This window comes from Chrysemys picta, chromosome 1 (assembly GCF_011386835.1).
Source record: "Chrysemys picta bellii isolate R12L10 chromosome 1, ASM1138683v2, whole genome shotgun sequence".
NCBI lineage: Eukaryota > Metazoa > Chordata > Testudines > Emydidae > Chrysemys > Chrysemys picta.
The window spans coordinates 303,161,878-303,184,264 of NC_088791.1; the positions used below are offsets into that span (position 1 = coordinate 303,161,878).

General features: G+C 42.7%; 1 protein-coding gene across 2 annotated transcripts in view; it reads left to right on the forward strand.

The window, feature by feature from the left end:
* Positions 1–22,387, forward strand: part of ALG5 (ALG5 dolichyl-phosphate beta-glucosyltransferase) — a 43,563-nt gene that overhangs the window by 3,347 nt on the left and 17,829 nt on the right. Inside the window, exons 2-8 of one of the 2 annotated variants that reach the window (XM_005286570.5) lie at positions 2,440–2,611; positions 9,605–9,651; positions 10,640–10,708; positions 12,637–12,729; positions 15,891–16,004; positions 18,021–18,080; positions 21,354–21,505. In XM_005286570.5, coding sequence (XP_005286627.2) covers positions 2,440–2,611; positions 9,605–9,651; positions 10,640–10,708; positions 12,637–12,729; positions 15,891–16,004; positions 18,021–18,080; positions 21,354–21,505 — 707 coding nt within the window. The remainder of the gene's footprint in view (positions 1–2,439; positions 2,612–9,604; positions 9,652–10,639; positions 10,709–12,636; positions 12,730–15,890; positions 16,005–18,020; positions 18,081–21,353; positions 21,506–22,387) is intronic. The other variant, XM_042842784.2, reaches the window with a different exon arrangement.

Here is a 22,387-nt window from a genome sequence, read left to right on the forward strand (position 1 = left end):
GCTCAAAAAATGTGGTGGTCATTGTGGATAATAGGCTGAACATGAGTTCTATATTTGGCACTGATGCAACCACTGCTGGAATACTATGTCCATTTCTGGTGTCCACAATTCAAGAAGGGTGTTGAAAAATGGGAGACCATTCTGAAAAAAGAGCCACAAGAATAATTAAAGAATTAGGAAACATGCCTTATAGTGATACACTCAAGGTGCTCAATCAATTTAGCTTAACAAAGAGCAGGTTAAGGGGTAGCTTGATTATAATCTGTAAGTACCTACATGGGGAACAAATATTTAAAATGGGCTCTTTAGCAGAGAAAGGTATAACAAGATCTAATGACTGGAAGTTGAAGCTAGCCTGGAAATACAGTGTAAATTTTAAATAGAATAATTAATTATTGGAACAATTTACCAAGGGTTGTGGTGGATTCTCCATCACTGATAATATTTAAATCAAGAATGGATGGGTTTTTTAAAAGATACACTCTAGGAATAATTTTGGGGAAGTTCCATGGCCTGTATGTTATAGGAAGTCATATCAGACGATCACAAAGGTCCCTTCTGGCCTTGGAATCTATGAATATTCTGTCAACTGACAAGTGCCTGCCTATTTGTGAACATGTGAATAGTGTTTCTCTGTTTAAGGCCCTGATCCGACAAGCTAACCTGCAAGGGTGGACTTCTGAAAACTTAAGTCAATGGGGCTCCATTCAAAGTTTTGCCTGCTTTCCTTAGTGTGTGGTATCAGAGCCTAAAAGTTAGGTTGACAGAGCTAATGGTGATTAGTGTGTGGAAAAATTCACACTGCTGAATGCTGTAGCTATGGCGACTCAACCCCCACTGTAGGCTGATGGCAGAATTCTTCCATTGACCTAGCTATTGCCACTCAGAGAGGTGGATTATCTGTAGCAACAGAAAAACTCCTTCCATTCCTGTAGGAAGTATCTGCACTACAGTGTCATAGCTGCAGCACTTTAGCTAGGCTGCCGTAGTGTAGACATGGCCTAAGTATACACCTGTAGATTAAAAGAAACTTTCTGAGGTGTATGCAGATATTGAGCGTCTTCAGCTACCACTGAAGCCAATGAGAGGGAGGTCACAATGCTCTGTAGGATCAGGTCCTATGCAATTTTCAAAACTTCATTATTTTGTGAAATTAAAACCCATTTCTTTCAAACAAAGTACTGAAGACTGCCCTTGCTAACTTTCAGACTTCAACCATTTTTGCTGTGACCCAGTTTTAAAAGGAATGTTATTTAGAATTTAAGCTATAAATAAAACTTAAATTTAAAGCTAGATTACATTCCCTGGAGCCATTACAGTATTTAGTTTGAGGATAAAAGCACACTTTTCTAATGTTAAGAAAATCTAAACTACAACTTCATTTAAGTATTTTATTTTGTTCAGAGAACTTGGAAGCTCTGTTGGAGAAGCCAGCAGGACTTATTAGTAAGTGCCAGCAGTGTGTCTGGTGCTGCACAAGACAGATGTCAACAGTCCCTGTCCCAAATTCATTACAAATAAGAAGGTGAAAATAAGACTTAAAACACACACTGGAGACCTAGAAATAGGATTTAGAAGACATGCAAACTTATTATCTATATATTTAATTGGTTTGTTTTTTTTCTCCTCTTTCCCTATTCAGTTATGGTCATACTTCTGTAAGCCCTAAGACATCATTCCGTAGTTACTGAAGTTTGTGGTTACTGAAGATTATGGTGGCCCATCTCTTCTTTACTAGTTAGTCTGTTCATAGAGGTAGAGATATGTGGGATATTTGTGTGTGTGTTCCACTCTGTTTATGAGTATGTGGCATTTTTAATGGTAAACAAAAGTTTTTACACATAATTCCATAGTTTAATATCAGTTTTATATGTGATAAGATTTGCTTCTTGTATGGAATTGCTTAATATTATAGTTGCTGCTAATGCTTGCTACACTCTATGATTTTAGTGACTAGTTATCAATAAATACAGTGGACATAGCTACAAGGTTTAGACCTGGTGGGCACCATGGTCTAGAAAATGTTCATTGAGGCAAGTTTATGGTAGCTTGGGCCAGTGCCTTATCACAGAGCAACTCAAACCTTTTCCAGTTGAAAATTTCACTGGTGACTTGCCAGGAAACTTAGGCCATGCCTTGTCTACATAAAATAGAACAGCTTAATGCCATATGAAGACTATAAGTCCTGACAGGTAAAATTCCTTTTTGATCTGGGTAGTAGATAAAAGAGCACTCCTCAATAGACCACTCCACCGTGTTTGTAATAGGAATGGCTGTGGATTACTGGGCTGTATCAGTGGGCTACATTTGATCCTCCCTTGTTCAGCCAATTAGAATAGTTTGTTTAACTCTTAAACAGAATCCTGTTATGCAAACAATTAATATAGACTTTGCTACTGAACCATTGTCACTAATACCATTTGTTTTTTTTTATGACAGATTACTATTGTTGCCCATATAACTGCCACCAAAATGCCAAATTTTCATCGCCATGAAGAAGAGAGGTTCTTTGTAAATGCTGAAGGGAAGAAGGAATCTATACCAAGCATACATGACCCTCCTACAAAGGAGCTCTCTGTTGTTGTGCCTTCATACAATGAGGAAGACAGGTGTAAGAATACTTCCTTGTTTTCTTTTTAAAGAGTTAAACTTAGCTCTGCATTATTGGTGAATGTCAGCAACACAAAATTGCAGGCCAGATTCTGTAGCCTTTTTGCATACCCAGTTCCCAAGTCACAATCACATAAATGGGAGTTCTGCACATAGAGCTACTATAGAATCTAGCCATGTGCTTTTTTTTAGCAACAGAAATTGAGCTACTTTCTATAAGAACCCAGTGTCACTAAAATCTTGTGAAATAAGGGTAGATGTTTCTGTCAGGAGTATTAGTTAATAATTCTGCTCCCCTGTGGGGGCACAGAATTCATATGGCCCGCATATTTCTGTGCCGCCCACTCAGAAAAATGCAAAAGACATCTGCGGGGGGACATGTGCCTCTTCCCTCGCAGCGCATCTGTTCCAGTGTGCCTGCAGCAGCCTGAGACACAAATCACTGCAGGGGAAGGTGGCTGGGCGTGCATGCCTGCGGCGGAGATGTTGATCACTGTCAGGAGTCGGGGTTGGGCGTGCCAAGGGAGAGACTGTCCCTCCTGCTTGCTACTGCAGCTCACCGGGCGTGGAGGGGTAGGGCTTTTATTTATGCAGAAGGAAGGCTCTGTCCCGGAGGCAGAAATATAGCAGCCTGCCTCCTAGTTAATTGATCTCATTTTCTGAAGCAGAAATGTAGCAGCTTGCCTAGTAGTAACATTGTTAATGTTTCTATTGTTAATTAACTGTTCCCATTCTCAGTCAGTTTCCCCCAGGAGCATAAAACCTGTAATAGTTTTAAGGCTCCTACATTGCCAGAGTGATGTAAAGCCTTATGAGACCCCATCTACATTGGCAATTTGTGCGCAGTAAAGCAGTTTTGAGCGCTGCAACTCCCGAGGTGTACACACTACCAAGCCACTTAGTGCACAGAAACTGCGCAGATGCAGCACTGTAAAAAGACCACCTCGATGAGAGGCGTAGAGCTTTCTGTGCCATGGCTGCGGTGCCAGTGTAGACACACGGTGATTACAGCACTGCGATTGGCCTCCGGGAGGTGTCCCACAATGCCTGTTCTCACCTCTCTGGCCATCGGTTTGAACTCTACTGCCCTGCCTTCAGGTGACCAACCGTCAGCCCCACCCCATAAATTCCTTTGCAAATTTGAAAGTCCCCTTCCTGTTTGCTCGGTGATGCGTGCAGTGGTTTCAGCGTATCTTTCCAGGCGGCCATGCGTGCTCTACGCACCAGGCAATCCCCTGCTTGGAGCAATGCCAAGCTGCTGGATCTCATCGGCATTTGGGGAGAGGAGGCAGTGCAGTCACAGCTGCGCTCCAGCCGTCGGAATTATGATGCCTATGGACAGATTTCTAGATGCATGATAGAAAAGGGCCATGACCAGGATGCATTGCAGTGCAGGGTCAAAGTGAAGGAGCTGCAGAACGCCTACCATAAGGCACGGGAGGCAAACCGCCGCTCCAGTGCTGCACCCACAAGCTGCCAGTTCTACAAAGAACTGGACGCGATTCTCGGTGGTGATCCCACCTCCACTGCAAAGGCCCCTGTGGATACTTCGTTGGCTTCGTTGCCAGTCGAGAGTGGACTGAGCCAGGAGGAAGCAAGCTTGGATGAAGAGGGGGAGGGGGAACCAGAAGCAGAGGATGACTCGGAGGCCAGAAATGCATGCAGTCAGGAGCTCTTTTCTACCCTGGAGGAACCTAGCCAGTCACAGCAGTCAGATCTTGGCAAAGGGCAAACAGGAGAGGAGGCTCCTGATTTTGGGAATTGCTGAAGCGAGTTGTTGGGGGCAGGAGGGTTGCAGAAAGCAGGCTTGTCTCTCACCTCCTGCCTAGTTTGAGCGGCGGAATGGGCTGTTGATACACTCCCTCACTTCACGTGAATCTCCCTCAGAGATCTCCAGGAAACTCTCATGGAGATACTGGGCAATCCACTCCTGCAGGTTCCTCGGCAGAGCTGCTTTGTTTCTTGCCCCATTAACGGTAACTTTCCCGCGCCATTGTGTCGTCACGGGCGGGGGGGGCGGGACCATAGCTGCACACAGGCTAGCCGCATAGGGGCCAGGGCGGAAGCCGCATGCTTGGAGAAGACCCTCTTTTGATTCCCTGCTCACCCTCAGCAGCGAGATATCTTCCATAATGAACATCTCGTGTGGAAAGTGTGGGAACAGGAATGATTATCAGGCCCTCCCTACAGTGCTGGCTCTCCCTAAGTGCCCAAGAGCCACGTGCCCGTGTACAGCAGGGTCCAGGAACAGTGATTTACCCTGCCCCTACTCACCATTTTGGGGGTCTTGTGGCTTATGTTTTGCTTGCCTGGGGTCAGCCAGTTATTGACAGGTGTGTGAGTACTGGCTTGTGTTTTAAAGTACTGAAACAGTGTTGTCTGTGTTGCAAACAATACTGCTTCTGTAAAATGTTGCATTTAAACTTCACAGAGATGACCTTGGGAGGCCAGCCTCCCTTATCGGTGGCAGAATGGTTGCAAAGAATTAGAAAGCGTCCAAGAAGAACTAAGGAGGACTTTATGCGTGAGGTTATGATGCACTCCGCCGCCGAGAAACAGGAATTGAAGGAGTGGTGAGACTGGGAGAAGAGGGAACGAAAGGAGAGCACGGCACACCAGAAAGAAGCCACAGAGCGGCTCTTAACAGTTATGGAGCGCCAAGCAGACATGCTCCAGGAGATACTAGCTCTTCAAACCGAGCAGCTCCGCGCCCGCCCTCCCATGCAGCCACTGTCGCAAAACTCTTTCCCATGCGCCCCCACACACCACCAACACACTTCTATCAACCTCCTGGCTCTGCTCTCTACTCGCAGCATTCCACTCCTCCCTCCTCACAGTCCAGCAGTGTGGACTCCCAATACCCACTGTACTCAGCACCCATCCATCTGCAGTTTGGCCCTGCTGAAGTACAGCACCCGGTGCATCGTACTCCAAAGGAGAAGGTTGGGTATGATCCCTGGACACTCCCAAATCTGTAGCCATCCTGGGACCCCTCCTCTTCTTGAGACCTTCACTCCCCCATTCCTTCCATTCCCCCAGCCTCCTCCTTGCTGATGAATTTTTTCATTTGACTCTCTCCTCTCCCTGATCCTTATGGCCCTGCGCTGTGCCTCTCTAATAGCCCTGGTCTCTGGCTGTTCAAACTCAGCCTCCAGGCGCTGAGCCTGTGCGGTCCAGCCCTGAGTGAAGCTTTCACCCTTCCCTTCACAAATATTATGGAGCATATAGCACACGGCTATAAGCATAGGAATATTGTCACCGGCCATGTCCAGCTTCCCATACAGGCATCACCAGTAGGCTTTTAAACAGCCGAATGCACACTCAACAGTCATTCTGCACTTGCTCAGCCTGTTGTTGAACCGCTCCTTGCTCCTGTCAAGTTGCTCTATGTATGGCTTCATGAGCCATGGCATTAAGGGGTAGGCGGTGTCTCCCAGGATCATGATGGGCATTTCGACTTCCCCTAGGGTGATCTTCTGTCCGGGAAGAAAGTCCCTGCTTGCAGCTTCTTGAACAGGCCAGTGTTCCGAAAGATGCATGCATCATGCACCTTTCCGGACCAGCCTGCGTTAATGTCTGTGAAATGCCCACGGTGATCCACAAGTGCCTGGAGAACAATTGAGAAATACCCCTTGCGATTAATGTACTCAGTGGCTAGGTGGTCTGGTGCCTGAATTGGAATGTGCATGCCATCTATCGCCCCACCACGGTTAGGGAAGCCCATTTGTTCAAAGCCATCCACAATCTCTCACACGTTGCCCAGAGTCACGGTCTTTCGGAGCAGGATGCAATTAATGGCCCTGCACGCTTGCATCAACACGATTCCAACGGTTGACTTTCCCACTCCGAACTGGTTAGCGACCGATCGGTAGCAGCCTGGAGTAGCCATCTTCCACAGTGCAATCGCTATGCTCTTCTCCAACGGCATGGCAGCTCTCATTCTCGTGTTCTTGTGCCATAGGGCTGGTGCGAGCTCATCACAGTCCCATGAATGTGGCTTTCCTCGTGCGAAAGTTCTGCAGCCGCTTGTCGTCATCCCAGACATGCATGACGATGTGATCCCACCACTCAGTGCTTGTTTCCCGAGCCCAAAAGTGGCATTACACTGTGGTCAGCACCTCCGTGAATACCACAAGTATTCTCGTGTCATCGCTACTATGTGTGGCGAGATCAATGTCACACTCCTCTTGCCTTTGTAGTTTAAGAAATATCTCCACTGTCACCCGTGACATGTTGGTCAGTGCGAACAGCATTCTTGTCAACAGCTTGGGATCCATTCCTGAAGCCAGAAAGAGGCGAGGCAGGGCAGAGCGCGCAGTACACAAACCGTTGAAAGATGGCGCCAAATGTGGATGGAAGCACAGGGATTGCTGGGATGCGAAGTAATGCATCATGGGGCATTGGGACAGGACCCAGGATGCCCCGCAACCCCTTCCGCCTTTCCACAAGTCTTAGCAGCAAAAGAGAAAGAGGTGCTCTGTGGAATAGCTGCCCACAGTGCACCGCTCTGAATAGCACCGCAAGTGTGAATATGCTATTGCACAGGCAGCTGTCAGTGTGAACATACAACAGCAGTTTTCCTTCTGTGCTATCTGAGCAGCGCTGTAACTGCCAGCACTGTAACTTTGCCAGTGTAGACCTGCCCTAAATGACAGTAACAGAATCAGCTAGGAAGATCTTATGTGCTTTCTCACTCTTTTCCTGTGCCAAAGTGGGGTTAGATTACAGCTCAGGATTTATTTTACTTATCCATTTAAAAAAAAAAGACTTTGAGGGCAAATAAAATACTTACCAAGGAGTCAATAAAATGTCAGGACAATCAGAACCGAGCACTTCCCAAAGTACCCAGCCAGGTTCAGGACAATGATTAGCAAAACTGTACGACTTTCATGTGTGAAAATCTGAGCAGTTTAAAATGACATTCTACTTTTTTGTTTGTTTGTTTGCTGTTTGGTGTTCTGTAATGTAATTTAAATGAAAATCCAGGACTATAACTGGAATGCAGGGTATTAGTTACCAAGTGTTCGTAACTTAACTTTCATGTGTTTAGGAAATGCTGAATAGTTATTGTGAAATTTCTGTATTATAGTTTAAACAAATTACCGAAACAATTGGAACTGGTGTGATTATATTGCATTATTTTGATAAAATATGCGGCATTTTGCAGAATTTCTTTTTTTTTTTTGGCACAGAATCCCTCCAGGAGTAAACTAGATTGCTTAAAGATTATAAATGCCACTTTTAGCTGGTCTTTAGTGGCTATTAAAGTCAGTATGGAGGTTAGGAGTAAAAATGTATCTTTATGCTTTAATTGTTTTAGAATTTTGCATTCTGGAGCCCGTACCAGTGGCTTTAATCAGGCGGAAGGAAGGAAGGAATGGTCTTGTTGTTTAGGAGATATGGGTTCTAATCCTGGCTTTGCCATGCACTTCCTGTGTGAACTTGGGCAAGTCATTTAACCTTAAAATGGAAAGGTCCTTTTGATGTGAAGGAGCTGGATGCTGTCTACTTATTGTTGGCACTTCAGACCATGTTGTTGTCTTTTCTCTCTCTCTCTCTCTGCAGAGAGAGCCACCAGGATGCTGTGTATGTATGTCCTTGTCTATGAACAGATCAGCCACAAGAGCAATAAGTGCTGTCTCGGGGTATGTCTAAACTGCAGTGAAAAACCAGAGCTAGCCCACGCCAGGCAACTTGGGCTCACAGAACTGGGTCTGCGGGGCTTTTTCATTGCAGTGTAGACTTCCCGGCTTGGTCTGGAGACTGAGCTCTGGGACCCTCCCACCACACAAGGTCCTAGAACCCAGGCTCCAGCCCAAGCCCAGAAGTCTGTGCTTTAGTGAAACCAGCCAGAGACCTATGAGCCTGAGTTGGCTGGCATGAGCTGCTGTGTAGACATACCCTCAGTCGCATATCCTGGCCTGAAACCTTACCAAGAGTGATCCAGGGTACTAGCAGCTGACAGGTAGTGTTAGTAACGTATTTTGCTGTCTTCTGTTAGCTCGCTTAGAAAAAAGGTTGGACAGCATGTGATGGTTTGCAAGGTCACTAGTGTAGAGTATTGGTTGGATTGTTGCTTTTTTCAGGATAGGTAGTAGATTTCCCTTCTCAAAGGAAATTTTACTACCCCCTGATATTGGGGAAGGGAGGAGAGTGACCCAGATGTTCTGTACTCTTTCTCTATCCAGAAAGGGCAGGGGTTGGAGTCACAGATGGTCACCCTGTTTGCAGAAATCAACACTTTTTTGCTAAGGCAATTTGCTCTACCTATCTACCCAGTTGCTGTTAGCTGGCTCATGCTGGTAATATTTAGTGCTCAGCCTAGTGCCTCGGCTAATTTGCTTTTTCTAATCATATTTCTTTGCATAGTTATTTTGTGCCTGTAATTTAATGTAGCCATTTTATTAATAATTAAAAATTACCCCCAGTGTTAAGTACAAACCAGAATTTAAATCCTATAATACGTGTGGTTTTCACTCGTAGAAGTCAAGTCTTTATATTAACAGTAGCACCCAGAGGCTCCTGTCAGGCCCCATAGTGGTAGGCTCTGTAAAAACTCATGAAGAAATGGTCTTTCCTCCCAAAAGACTTTACAATACACGGCTCCAGTTCTTTGAAGACTTAACATGAGTTTAACATTACACACTGTGAGTAGCCCCAGTAACTCCAAAGTGCACAAGTCTTTGTAGCATCAGAGCCTGTAAAAATAATTTACTATCTGGGAAGAGGGAAACGGGCATACAGAATTACATAATGCTAGAGACTGCATAATGATTTTGGTGGCAGAGCTGGGAGTAAAATACAGTTAACCTAACTTTTAATCCAGATGGGATTAAATTTATAACTGTAATTTTGTTTTTTTGTTTCCATATTTTCAAGTCAATGGTATTTTTTATCTGGAGACCTGACTTCTTTGGGATGTGAAAATATTTTAAAGATGCCTTTATTGATGCTTTGTTTAAACCAGCTTTTGTGGTATTTTTTTTCCTTCCAGTGCCTCTTATGATGGATGAAGCTTTAGACTATCTTGAAAAAAGACAGGTGTGAAACTTTCATTTTCTCATTTAAAATATAGTATCCTTGTAAGTATATGAAAACAAACTGCCTGTTTGGATTTCTGTGATCTGTCTAGAAGCAATATAAAATTATCCAAATAAAAGATAAGCACTCTAACCTGGCAACATCTCTTCATGAGTTCTTTTTCAGACTGTATGATGGAAGGCAATTTTTACTGAAATATAAAAATTAAGTGTTCCACTTGGAAGAGACTTGTACCCACATGATACCTATCCAGGATAAACACGGGTGAGGGATAGCTCAGTGGTTTGAGCATTGGCTTGCTAAACCCAGGGTTGTGAGTTCAATCCTTGAGGGGGCCATTTAGGGATCGGGGCAAAAATCTGTCTGGGGATTGGTCCTACTTTGAGCAGGGGGTTGGACAGATGACCTCCTGAGGTCCCTTCCAACCCTAATATTCTATGATTCTATTCTATGATCTAGGAGAGTAAAAGTTAGCTGATGATATAATTTAGACTATCTATTCCCACGAGGTTTTTAAAATCCTGCTTTTCTAACACTGTTACAGTTGATCACCTGCTTATGAGGCAGCAAGTTTCAGAAAATATGGCATAGTTTGAACTCTTTCTGATCTTTAACGTAAGGGCTTCTCAGAGCCTCCAAGTTCACTTCATAACAATATTGATTTTCAACATTTTATAGCAGCTTAAAAATAAATAAGACTACTTATGATGGAGCAGTTAGCATGTAATCTGGCAGCATTAGAATAGCATATTGGTAACAGACTGATATTGCTTTAAGGATGTTTATCATCATAGCAAATTTACAAAATGATATTGGTGCATCTGTACAAATGTATATTATGACATGAATGAGGAAGAAGGCTCTGGGGCAAAAAAACATTCTGGTGGCTGAAATTTTGCCAATTTGAGTAAGGGGGTGAAGGGAGATGTGTATGTGTGAAAGAGACAGAGATTGGACCAAATGCACAATTTCCATTTTTATTTTTAAGAAACGAGATCCTGCGTTCACTTATGAAGTAATAGTTGTTGATGATGGCAGTAAAGATCAGACCGCAAAGGTAAGAAGAGAATATTAAAGTTTCTCAGCTGGCAGTCTAGGGGAGCAGATGTGTATATCACTGCTTTACCTTTCATAAAACATAACAAACCTTTACCTTTTGTTCTACCCATCTGCTGCTCATTGTTTTTTAATTGTTTATTTCTCAGATTCCTTCTGCCATTCTTGTCCATGCCATTCATAGGATAACCTTCCTATAGCACAATTGTTCTCTTTTGAAGAGATATAGTAACTTGCTGAATTTCCCTCCACAGTCCCCTCTGTTCATCCAGTGTGTCTCCTTTCCACACAGTCTCACCTCAAGAGCATTGTCCTGTGTGATTTCTCTTACCTGAAACAGCATCACTATGTGTCTGCTTCTTCAAATCTCCCCTTCTCTTTCCAGATCTCATCTGAGACCATAATTCTTTCCCATCTAAGCCTCTTAATCTCCCACAATTTTAAATGCCATTTTATTATTCTGTAAAGTATTTTGGCATAGTTTGTATAGAATTTGTTATACAGCATAAAGTTGTGTATTCATTTAGGAACATTAATACTGAAGTATTAAGGGTAAGATTTTCAACAGCGTTCTGTACTTCTGCTTCTGTTGAAGTTAATGAGAGTCTTACCATTGACTTCAGTGGGAGCAGAGTCAGGCCAGCTCTGAGCAACTTCTGAAAATACCACCCTAGATTAATGTCTAGGTTAGCCACAAGCATGCCTACTTCTGTTTCAGTTTTTCCTTTCAAGCTTGCCTGATAAGGTTATGTGTCCTTTCATGCATATGTGTTCAGTAGCTTACTAACCTGTTTACTACTGCCAGTGTCAATGATGGATGAATCATATTATCTCTTATGTAATATCGTATAAAGATTGAAAAGCCCTCAAAGTAGTAGCCATTGTCTGTCTTGTACAGTGATGAACATGTCTAGCCTTATAAGACATAGGTGTTCTGCACTTTCATGCCTGACTACTCGAACGCTGAAATTGCTTTAAGCTGATGCTCAACTTTATTAAATATTTGTGACACTGTAGTCTCTTAGGGCCCCATTATGCTAGAAGAAAAATATGATGAAAAGCACTATATAAGAGCAATTCATGTCTCAAAGCACTTAATTTTAATTTAAAAGCAGACATAGCAGTGAAACAAATGGGAGACAGGTAACAGTAGTGAAAGCATGTTTTTCATAGACTAGCTTTGTGCACTGGTATAAATACGTGTGATATGGTTTTCTAGCTTTAACTTTGGCAGGTGGGGTGAAGGGGACTTAGAACAGCTATAGCTATCCTCTCTGACCACTACCTGATTTTAGTCGTCTTGTTTCTTGAGTTTTCTGGCTGTTAACCTTCTTACTCTTTTTTTATTTTCCTAAACAGACTTCAACTCTGCACTGGACAATATATTTCCAATTTATGCAGATTGAAGTGGTAACAATGCCAGGGCCGGCTCTAGGCACCAGCAAAACAAGCTAGTGCTTGGGGCGGCACATTTTTAGGGGCGGCATGGCCGGCGCCAGAATGCCGCCCCTAAAAATGTGCCCCGGCCGCCCTAGCTCGCCTCCGCTGCTGCTGCCACAGCGCGCGAAACAGCTGATTCGTGCATCGCTACTCGCCCTCCCTCCCAGGCTCTCAAACCTGGGAGGGAGGGGGAGACTCCGAGCGGCCGTTTCGCGCACCGCTGCTCCCCCACCCTCCCTCCTAGGCTTGAGAGCCTGGGGGGAGGAGGCAGGGCTGGGGATTTGGGGAAGGGGCGGAGTTGAGGCGGGGCGTGGGGTAATTAAAGAACGGGGGGAAGGAGGGGCGGCCAAAATTCTTTTTGCTTTGGGCGGCAAAAATCCTAGAGCCAGCCCTGAACAATGCTATTGAAGAAAAAGGGATGGAAGAATAAGATCTCTATCTTTCACTTGAGGTTCCAGTTTTGTTTTATGACTTTCCTATGTCTTACAGGTTGCAATGAAGTACTGCAAGAAATATGGAAGTGACAAAGTACGAGTCCTAACATTGGTAAAAAATCGGGGAAAAGGTGGAGCTGTCAGAATGGTAATGAATACTTTCAATTCTTTCTCTATTTTGAACTAATTCTAGTCTTGCCAAAATAAGCAGACCTTCTGTGGATTTAATTTAATTTAAAGATTTTAGATTAATACAACCATTTTGAAAAATATTGAATTCTTCCATAAATCGTCAATGCAAAAATGTACAAAATATAAACTCATTGCAAGGAATTGATAACACATTGAGTAATAACATTGAAGAATTTTTTTCATATGAGAATTTAAATTAAAGTCAAACTACATCCATTAGTTAATTTAGAATTTGCATCGTCAGTGCAAAAAAAACAAAAACAAAAAACCGTTATAAGATGAAAATCAAGCTCCGGTAATAAGATAAGTAAATATAGATATTCCTCTTCAGATTATAGCTCTGATATTTAGAAATTGAATAAAGAACGAAGGCCCAGGTCCAGCAAAGTTTTGCTTAAATGTGTGTATTCCCACTGAAGTCAGCTGGGCTTGATTTTGATGGGGCATAATGTGTGTGTTTCATATATTAACTTACAAATAGATATTTCTCTTCACAAGAGAAAATATATTTGTGTGTGTGATTTATGTAAGTGTTTAGAGTGAGTGAATGATACTTTATTTTTTTTACTTAAAAGGACTGCATCAGTCTTGGGTTGTGAGCCATAAATTTGGATAATAGGTGACTGTCAAGAGTAAAAATTAAACTTTTCTCTCATGTTGTCAATACACTTCATTTATTATTTCTGGAATCTATCTTCATGCATTTATTTTTTTCAAATATTATCGTATTAAAGCTACATCTATAACTTGTCTGTCTATCCTAAGGTTTTTATATGGTGAACGTAAGAATGGCCATACTGGGTCAGACCAAAGGTCCATCTAGCCCAGTATCCTGTCTTCTGACAGTGGCCAATGCCAGGTGCTTCAGAGGCAATGAACAGAACAGGCAATCATCGAGAGATCCACCCCCTGTCATCGACTCCCAGCTTCTGGCAGTTAGAGGCTAGGGACACTCAGAGCACGGGGTTGCATCCCTGATCATCCTGGCTAATAACCATTGATGTACTTATCCTCCATGAACTTAGGTGTTTTGTTTTTTTTTTGTTTTTTGTTTTGTTTTTTTTAACCCTGTTATAGGTTTAGCCTTCACAACATCCTCTAGGAACAAGTTCCACAGGTTGACTGTGTTGTGTGCAGAAGTACTTCCTTTTGTTTGTTTTATAACTGCTGCCTATTAATTTCATTGGGTGACCCCTAGTTCTTGTGTTTATGTGAAGGGGTAAACAACATTTTCTTATTCACTTTCTTCATACCAGTGATTTTCAACCAGGGAGGGGTATGCAGAGATCTTCCAGGGGTATGTCAACTTATCTAGGTCTGTTTCTCAACTGTGGGGGGGAGGTAGAAGGGCGGATCACAAGTATAGGGCAGGCATTATGGAGTGGCAAGCAGGGCAATTGCCTGGGGTCCCACGCCACAGGGGACCCCATAAAGCTAAGTTACATGCTTCAGCCCTGGGCAAGTGGTGGAAGGGGCTCCTGAAAGGGTTACAGTAATCTGGAAAGGTTGAGAACCATTGCTCCACACCAGTCAAGATTTTATAGACCTCTGTCATATCCCCTCCTACTCATCTGTTTTCCAAGCTGAAAAGTTCTAGTCTTTTTCATCTCTCCTCATACGGAAGCTGTTTCCATACTCCTAATCCTTTTTTGTTGCCTTTCTCTGTACCTTTTCCAATTCTAATATATCTTATTTGAGAAGGGGTGACCAGATCTGCATGCAATATTCAAGATGTGGGCATACCATGGATTTATATAAAGGCATTATGATATATAAATCCATGGTGCCTATGATTATAGTATTTAGGTAGTACATGGAATGATAAAGCTCAGAAGTTCTTTGGGGGTTTTTTGTTTTTTGTTTTTTTTCCCTCCCTCAATTCTTCCAGGTGAAGGAGCATGACTTTGTGTGGGATATTTTAATATTGAAGTGCATGGAATGTTCTCATTCACTAGTGCCTCCGCCCACTTGCTTAAGAGAAAGAGTTTATTCTTTGTGTAGTGCATATGTGAGGTGTGTTTGTACTGCTGTATGTAGCAGGCAGGAAGAGTGTAAACGGTGCATGACCACCAGAGAATATACCCCCATCAACATTGTACTTTCCATCAACATTGAGGAAAAAAGATGATTATGGTTTACACTTTGCATAGATGATAGAACTGCAGCAGTGTTTTTAATTGGTTTTAGTACATAGCTGATGGTTTGAGACTCTTAGAAATTAATTAGGTCAGTAAATCCAGGAAATCTCTGCTCTTATATTTAAAAAAAAAAACACTTAGACCCTCTGTTTAATTTTACTTGAAATGGAAGATTCCATGTTTGTTTCTGAGTTAGAGCATACAACATCTTGGGTAGGACAGTTAGGGTATATTCTGGATGTATCTTCAAGAGCCTGCAACATACTTGGTACAGAGTTAAGCATGTATGGTGGCAACAAGCACAAATGCCCTTGTGCATCTGCACGTGTCATGTAGCACCTAGACTATATGGAGCCAAGCTCCAGGTCTGCTGCAGTTGTTGCCCCAAGCTAACTGCAGTTATGTTGTACTTTATCTTTCTCAGACACATTTTAGAGATTTGACTCTTGAAGATGTATTAGGAGGTAGCATCCCACACCCTATCCCAATGCTGCATGCTTTGTCCAAGGAACATGGATCAAGTGACGAGGAAAAACTGTACAGTGATTAGGCAGCTGGTGTGCTTTGACAGCTGTTTATCATGCCTCCTTGTTTCCTTCTGCTTCCCCCATCTATTTATTGTATCCACTTGTCTCTTGTCTTACATACTTGGATTGTAAGCTCTGTTAGTCAGGGACTGTCATTTGTTATTTGTACGGTGTCTAACACAATGGCGCCCTGATCAGTGATTCAGGCACCTGGGCGCTGCTGTAATACAAATTAATAACCTCGAACACTTGTTTTTTATCAACAAAATGTCAACATAGGAAATTGCAGGCTCACCTGTTCGTTTAGTTTAATTCCTTTCTAGATTTCTATTTAGGTTAACGTTTTAGGGATTTGCTTTCTTAATTTAGACTCCTGGGGCCTGGAAGCTAGTTTATCATGATGAAAATGTATTTGTATTGGTGCAGGTTTTAACTTGCTGTTTCATCTGCAGGGTGTCTTCAGCTGTCGAGGGGGAAAAATCCTTATGGCTGATGCAGATGGAGCCACAAAGTTTGCAGATATTGAAAAAGTAGAAGAGGGTCTTAGAAATCTCCAGCCATGGCCAGTAAGTATAAGCTTCTGTCATTTTAGCTGAAGCACTTTGTCTATGGACTCATAGTTGTATTTCTCTTTATTAACAAGTTTCTTGCATACATACTGAGAATCTTTAAGATAGGCTTAACTTTAACTTGACATCAGTGGTGTACGGGGAGACTTTGGCAAACCAGTAAAGTGCCTAAAACCACTATGGCTTATTGTTAAAAAGCAACCTAGTCAGCAGGCTGTAAAATGGCCATGCAGCTTGACCAAGGCAGGAGGGGAGGGGTTTTTGGGTGCCACGGAAAGGGCAGCTTGACCCCGCATCCTTCCTGATGAGAATTGTGTTGAAGTTGCTGATACATGTGTTTTAAAAGAGTAGGCTATGCCCCAGGAATGTCTATTGAGGTCTCAAGGCTGCAAGTTCTGGAAAAACGCACACCTGGTTAATCAATAATCAGAAGGAACCTCTTGCTTGAAACTGCTTACTTAACAAGGTTTCTTTAAGGGACGTGTCATTCTATTACTAATGTATAAATAAGGGGACTCATTTGGGGACTCTTCGGGACTGGTCTCTCCCTCTGGATGCATCTTGTGTTCCCCACCGGCAGACGGGCTGTCACTGTGCCACTCAAGGGCCACATTCAGCTTTGGTAATTATCAAGGGTTGGGGGTGTTTTACTAATCTTGTTGTGGACATGTGTAAATGCTTGAGTCTAAGTAAAGTTTAGCTTTAAGTGAAAGCACTCTTGTGTTGTCCTGTTTGTGCCAGCCATCTATCGGTCAGATGGCCGTGTCTCCTCTGATTTATTTCCTGACACCTCCTCGCACAGAGTAAAAGTTACCAAGAGCTTTGGGTTGAAAGAACCCCGGGTAACAGTGGGACTACTTATAGTGCATCAAGTTAAGCATGTGCATATTTTTTTGCAGGATCAGGAACCTTAATTTGCACATTTTTGACACTTGTGCTATCTCTTTCATTGAGTCTTTAAACTTTTGTGGGATCCATGTGTTTTGCGTTGCTAGCCCTTTTTTCTTTCCAGTATAACTGCTCACTGTGCTGCCTACTTATTTAAAAATTTGCTTTCTCTACCCTTATTAATTTGATATGTTGCTTAACCTAATTTCCTCCCACATTATTTTGAGAATGACTCTTTTTATTTTATTCTAATTGGTCTATTTCCTGTTAGCAGATGGCTAACTTTTAATTTGCAGATATCCGTTCATTCAGATTGTGTCCTCTCTGAAGACCAAATAAGTCATATCGGCTCACAGTGTATTCCTGAATAGGGTAACAGTGGCACTTAGTGCTGCTTGACTTGAAGAAACTCATTTTCAGTTAACATGGTGCTTAAAGACAAGTCGATGTGGAACCTGTAACTAGCCCCAAAATGGAGGGAGCAATATGTAACTTAGCTTTTTTCCTCCCCCATTTGTACCCCCCAGTTGTTGTTACAAAGCAGTCACTGAATTATGTTTAGAATAACCATTTGGTCAAACCGATAAAGTTCTGACCCCACTAGATGGCGCTAATCGATTAACATATCTTTTAAATCTCTGTGCTATTGAAAAGGCAGCAGGCCTTAGTTCTTCAGAATTTTCCTAAAGTCCAGAAATGATTCTTTCATGTCAAAAGTAGTAATGTGAGAGTAATTTTAATACAGGCCATTGGAAGTGCCTCTTACAGTTTAATTGGGGCTTAGAGATGTGACATTCCTACACAAATAAAATAGTGCCATCTCAGCAAAAATCAAGTCTTCTGTTCTGTTACCTGTTCCCTATTGCAAATCTTAGGGCAAACATGCCCATACATATTAAGTGTAACTAGATACTTTGTTGTCTGCACTGTATTCAAACGATAAGATTTGTGTAACTCGCCAAAAGCAGACGTTTTTATTGCTTTGACAAATTCAGTGGACAAGATTAAGCCATCATGATGCTTTAAGATTTCATATAAAAACCTTAATAGAAGAAGCCAGTGATTCTGAAAACACTAGTGGTGGTGTAGTTAGCTTCCAATTCTCTTGTGTGTGTTCCTTTGCAGAACCAGATGGCTATTGCCTGTGGCTCTCGAGCCCATTTGGAACAGGACTCAATAGCACAGGTAAGTTTCTCTTTCCTTATATGAAGTAGACTCCTAGAACTGCTGTTTTTTCATTAACAGTTTTTAAATTAAATCAAGACACACAAAATGAATGGAGGCTGATAGTGGGGAAGGCAGTTGCCATGAGCCTAGCAATAGTCCAACATGACTAAAAGCTCTCTGTTCCCAGAGTTCAAACACCACCAGCAGGAAGTGAGAGCTAGATTTCAGCTAACAAGGATTTAAATCAGCTGCTCCAGCAGAGGATGGGACCTTTGGTCCCGACCGCAACCGACCGCATGTGTGCACAAATGTGTCCAACATGAAACCAAAAAGGGCATATACTATAATCACTGAGTGGAGAGCTTTAGCCACAGTACATTCAAGCAGATGCTTTGGAAGCCCTGTGGTTCTACAATGGCTCTGCAGCTCATAGTTGGAACAGTCTCTTCACACACATGCACAGGCTCTTCAAGTACTGGGATGACAGGGAGAAGCAACTGACAGCTTGACTTTAATTTCTTTCCTTTCAGTCCAACAATTTGTTAGTCTTCAACTCTTAAGACCTGAGTGAGTGGTAAAAGTTTTGTTGTAAGTAGTAATAAAATGTTTGAAAGGGTATCACAATTCTCTTGCAATCAGCATTACGAAAATTAATTTCATGTTAATGATTGAAGGGGAAGACCTCACCCGCCACCCAGACTTGCCCTAGCAAATGTAGATTTGGACTTCAGAACTTCCGCAAATGTAGCTAATTTGGAAAACTTGCATTTCTTTCCCTGCCTTTAATTGAGAATCATTTGCAATGCAAGTGCCTTCCTAAAGCTCCTTGCTACAGCTCTGCCATGGAAGACTCTCGGATTAAAATTGGAGAGGCCAAGACTGCCTCACGGGTCTCATGCTTGCACGGTTCCAAAATTACTACAAATGACGACAAGTGAATCTTGCTTCTTCTGGTGGAGTATGCATACAGAGGAAATGAGCATTGTGTTTAGTCTTGAATGAGTTCCAGGCAAAGAGCCTCTGAAAAGATTCTTGAGAGAAGACTACAAGGTTTGTTTTGTGGAAATATCGGTAACCCGTATGAAAGTAGAATTTCAATATGAACAGGAAAGCGGCAGTAGAATAGAGTATTGAATACACACTAGACAGAACAACTTAGTATGTGACTGTTATGCAACAAACTTGCATCAGCGCGCAATCTTGTCTTACATCAGTTTTACTGATGTTTTGGCAGACTGTAGTTGACATAGCACAGACATTGCACTTATATTGCAACAAACACATTGCTGGACTAATTTCTCTAACATCGTTCCATGAACTCATAATGCTGGATTTTCTCTACAACAAGCTATGTTTACACTAGCGTGTGATACTTAAAATCATTCTAAAATGTTTACAAAATACTGAAATAGCTGCAAAAGTCCAAGAGGAGAGAGAATGGAGTTCAAATCCTGGTATAGCTTCTACTTTCCCCAGTGCTTAATTTGTAATGAAAGAGCTGCTGGGGCTCAAGCAATTAGGTGCCGGGGCCCAAGCTATTTTTTTTACATTCCTAACTCATGCAGCAAGCCCAAAGGTGCCAGGGCTATGAACTGCCAAGCCTAGAGGTGCCCTGGCACAAAGTAAGCACTGCATTTCCCTCTGGATTATGTAATAGTGTTAGGGACCTAGTCTCCTATCAATGCACGGGCAAAGTTTGCATCATAGTTGACAAGAAACCCTGAAGCTCTCTCAGTAATGGGACTAAATCCTGGACCCTGTGTTCACAACATGAATGGGTACAGAAAACTATTACTGTCTACGTATGCTGGCTTTGCACCAGACCAACTAATCCTGGGGATGGTTGGGCCTGATGAATGTAGAACTGTGGGGCACACCCCCCTAGGGGGTGTGGAAGAATGTTCCTGGGGAAGGGCACAGTGGGGCCTGAGCGAGCCCCCACCGGGGGCAGGGATAGAATGCTACCCAGACCCACTCTGCCCCTAGCTCTGCCCTGCCCCCAGCCGCAGCACTGCACCCGGCCGTGGCCCCAACTGCTGACTCCTGCTGCAGCTCCACTCCTAGCCTGGCCCCAGCCCCCCAGCATCGGTCCCTGGCCGCAGCTGTGGCCCCAGCATCAACCTCCTTACCCCTAGCTGTGCCCCACCCCCCGGGAGCCAAGGCCTTGCTCCCAGCCCTGGCTCTTGGGGGACTGGGGGCACAGACAGGGCAAGGGCGGGGAGGGGTGATGTGAAAAATTTGGGGGCTGCTGACATAGAGGGTGGAGGGGCTCTCTGATTCTGTGGTCATGTGATAACCTGCTGAGGGATCATGTACAAATGAACTCCCTTCAAGTGCATCCAGCTCCCTCTTTCCTCACAAGGTTTCTGCCCGGGAGATAGGGGAGAAGAACTGAGATAGAATAAAAGAAATCGAGCAATGAGCAAATAAAAGGATACTGTTTAGGTGGTGGTGGGGTGTGGGTGGAGGGTTGTTGTTCTTTTAAGGCCTGACATAAAGCTACCTTTAATTTACATATTAAAATAGTGGTTGGGATCTTTTTACACCTTAAGTAAACTTGTTTAAATTTTTAAAATCTAGGCTTCCAAAAACCAATTTTAAAAGTGTTTGTTTGTTTGTTCAAAACAAAAATCATACTGTGATGATTATGTCCTAATATGTCTCTGTGATCTATACCAAGTTCTGTATGTGTATTTGTTTAAATTTGAGTCATAGAAACAAAACTTTAAAATACATAGTTGCAATAAGGATCCCCTTCTGTACTGTAACATACACCATTATTGTAAAGTTTCATGTGTAGCTAAAATGATTCAAATTTAGAGCTGGCTGAAATATTTTTGCCTAAATGAAATTTCAGCAAAATATGGTGTTTCATAAAAGCCAAAACATTTTATAGAGACATCAGTTTCCACAAAACTTTTGTTTTGGGGGTGGCGGAGGAGGGAGACCCTACAGATGGGTGTTTAGGGTGTTGGCCTGGGATTTGGGACACCCAGATTCAAGTCCTTGCTCTGCCTGATTTGGCACGATCTGGGATGAAAAACTGTTCTGAATCAGGCAAAGCATGGACTTCGAGCTGAGTCTCCCAAATCCCAGGGGAGATCCTAAGTGTGACTGTCTGACACACCTTTCCCCCACCACAATTCCCCTTTTGTTCCAGAGCGGAACAAACACACATTTCTAACTTCAAAATTGTCATGAAGTGGAATTCTCGTCCTCTGTTCAGATCAATTCAGATGTTCCTTTTGTCATATAAATGAAAACATCTAATTTCTTGTCTTTTGTTCACAGCGATCTTACTTCCGAACTCTTCTCATGTATGGGTTCCACTTCCTAGTATGGTTCCTCTGTGTCAAGGAAATCAGGGACACACAATGTGGGTTTAAACTGTTAACCAGAGAAGCGGCCTCACGGACTTTCTCAGCTCTTCATATAGAACGCTGGTAAGTTCGTTTAGCTTAAATTAATTTTTCTATTTTTAATGTTTATAGCAGTTGATTGAAGTTGTGAAAATGTAACTCCCACATGGAAACTGCAATAAACAATTTGTGCGTATATAAAAACAGCTGCTCAATCAGTTTTAATCAGTTCTAGTACTTGTTTTTTGTATTGCACTTCACATTTCTTATTGTTTTAAACGATTACATGTTTGCAAAGCAATTAATTTTATATTAAGAACTACATTATTAGATATAGTTGGATATTTGGATGTATTTCTGTTAACTCCATTACCCTTCTTAGAAATGTAGCACTGGAAGAGATTTCAAGAAATCAAGTACAGCCCATGTGCTGAGGCAGGATCAAGTAAATCTGGACCATCCTCTAACCAGTTCGTAAAAACCTCCAGTGATGGGGATTCCACAACCTCCCTTGGAAGCCTATTCCAAAGCTTAACTACCCCTATAATAGTTAGATTAGATTAGGTTAGGTATTTGGAATTTTTTTTCTAACTCTCCCTTGCTTCAGATTAAGCCCATTACTTCTTGTCCTACCTTCAGGGGACATGGAGAACAACTGACCACAGTCCTCTTTATAACAGTCCTCAACATATTTGAGGACTGTTATCAGGTCCCGCCTGAGTCTCTTTTTCTCAAAATTAAACATGCCCAGTTTTTTCTCACAGGTCAGGTTTTCTAAACCTTTTATCAGTTTTGTTGGTCTCTGAACTCTCACCAATTTGTCCACATCTTTCCTAAAGTGTGGCACCCAGAATTGGACACGCTACTCCAGCTGAGGCTTCACCAGCACAGAGTAGAGTGGGACAATTCTCTCCTGTGTCTTACATATGTTACTCCTATTAATACTCTCCAGAATGACATTAGCCT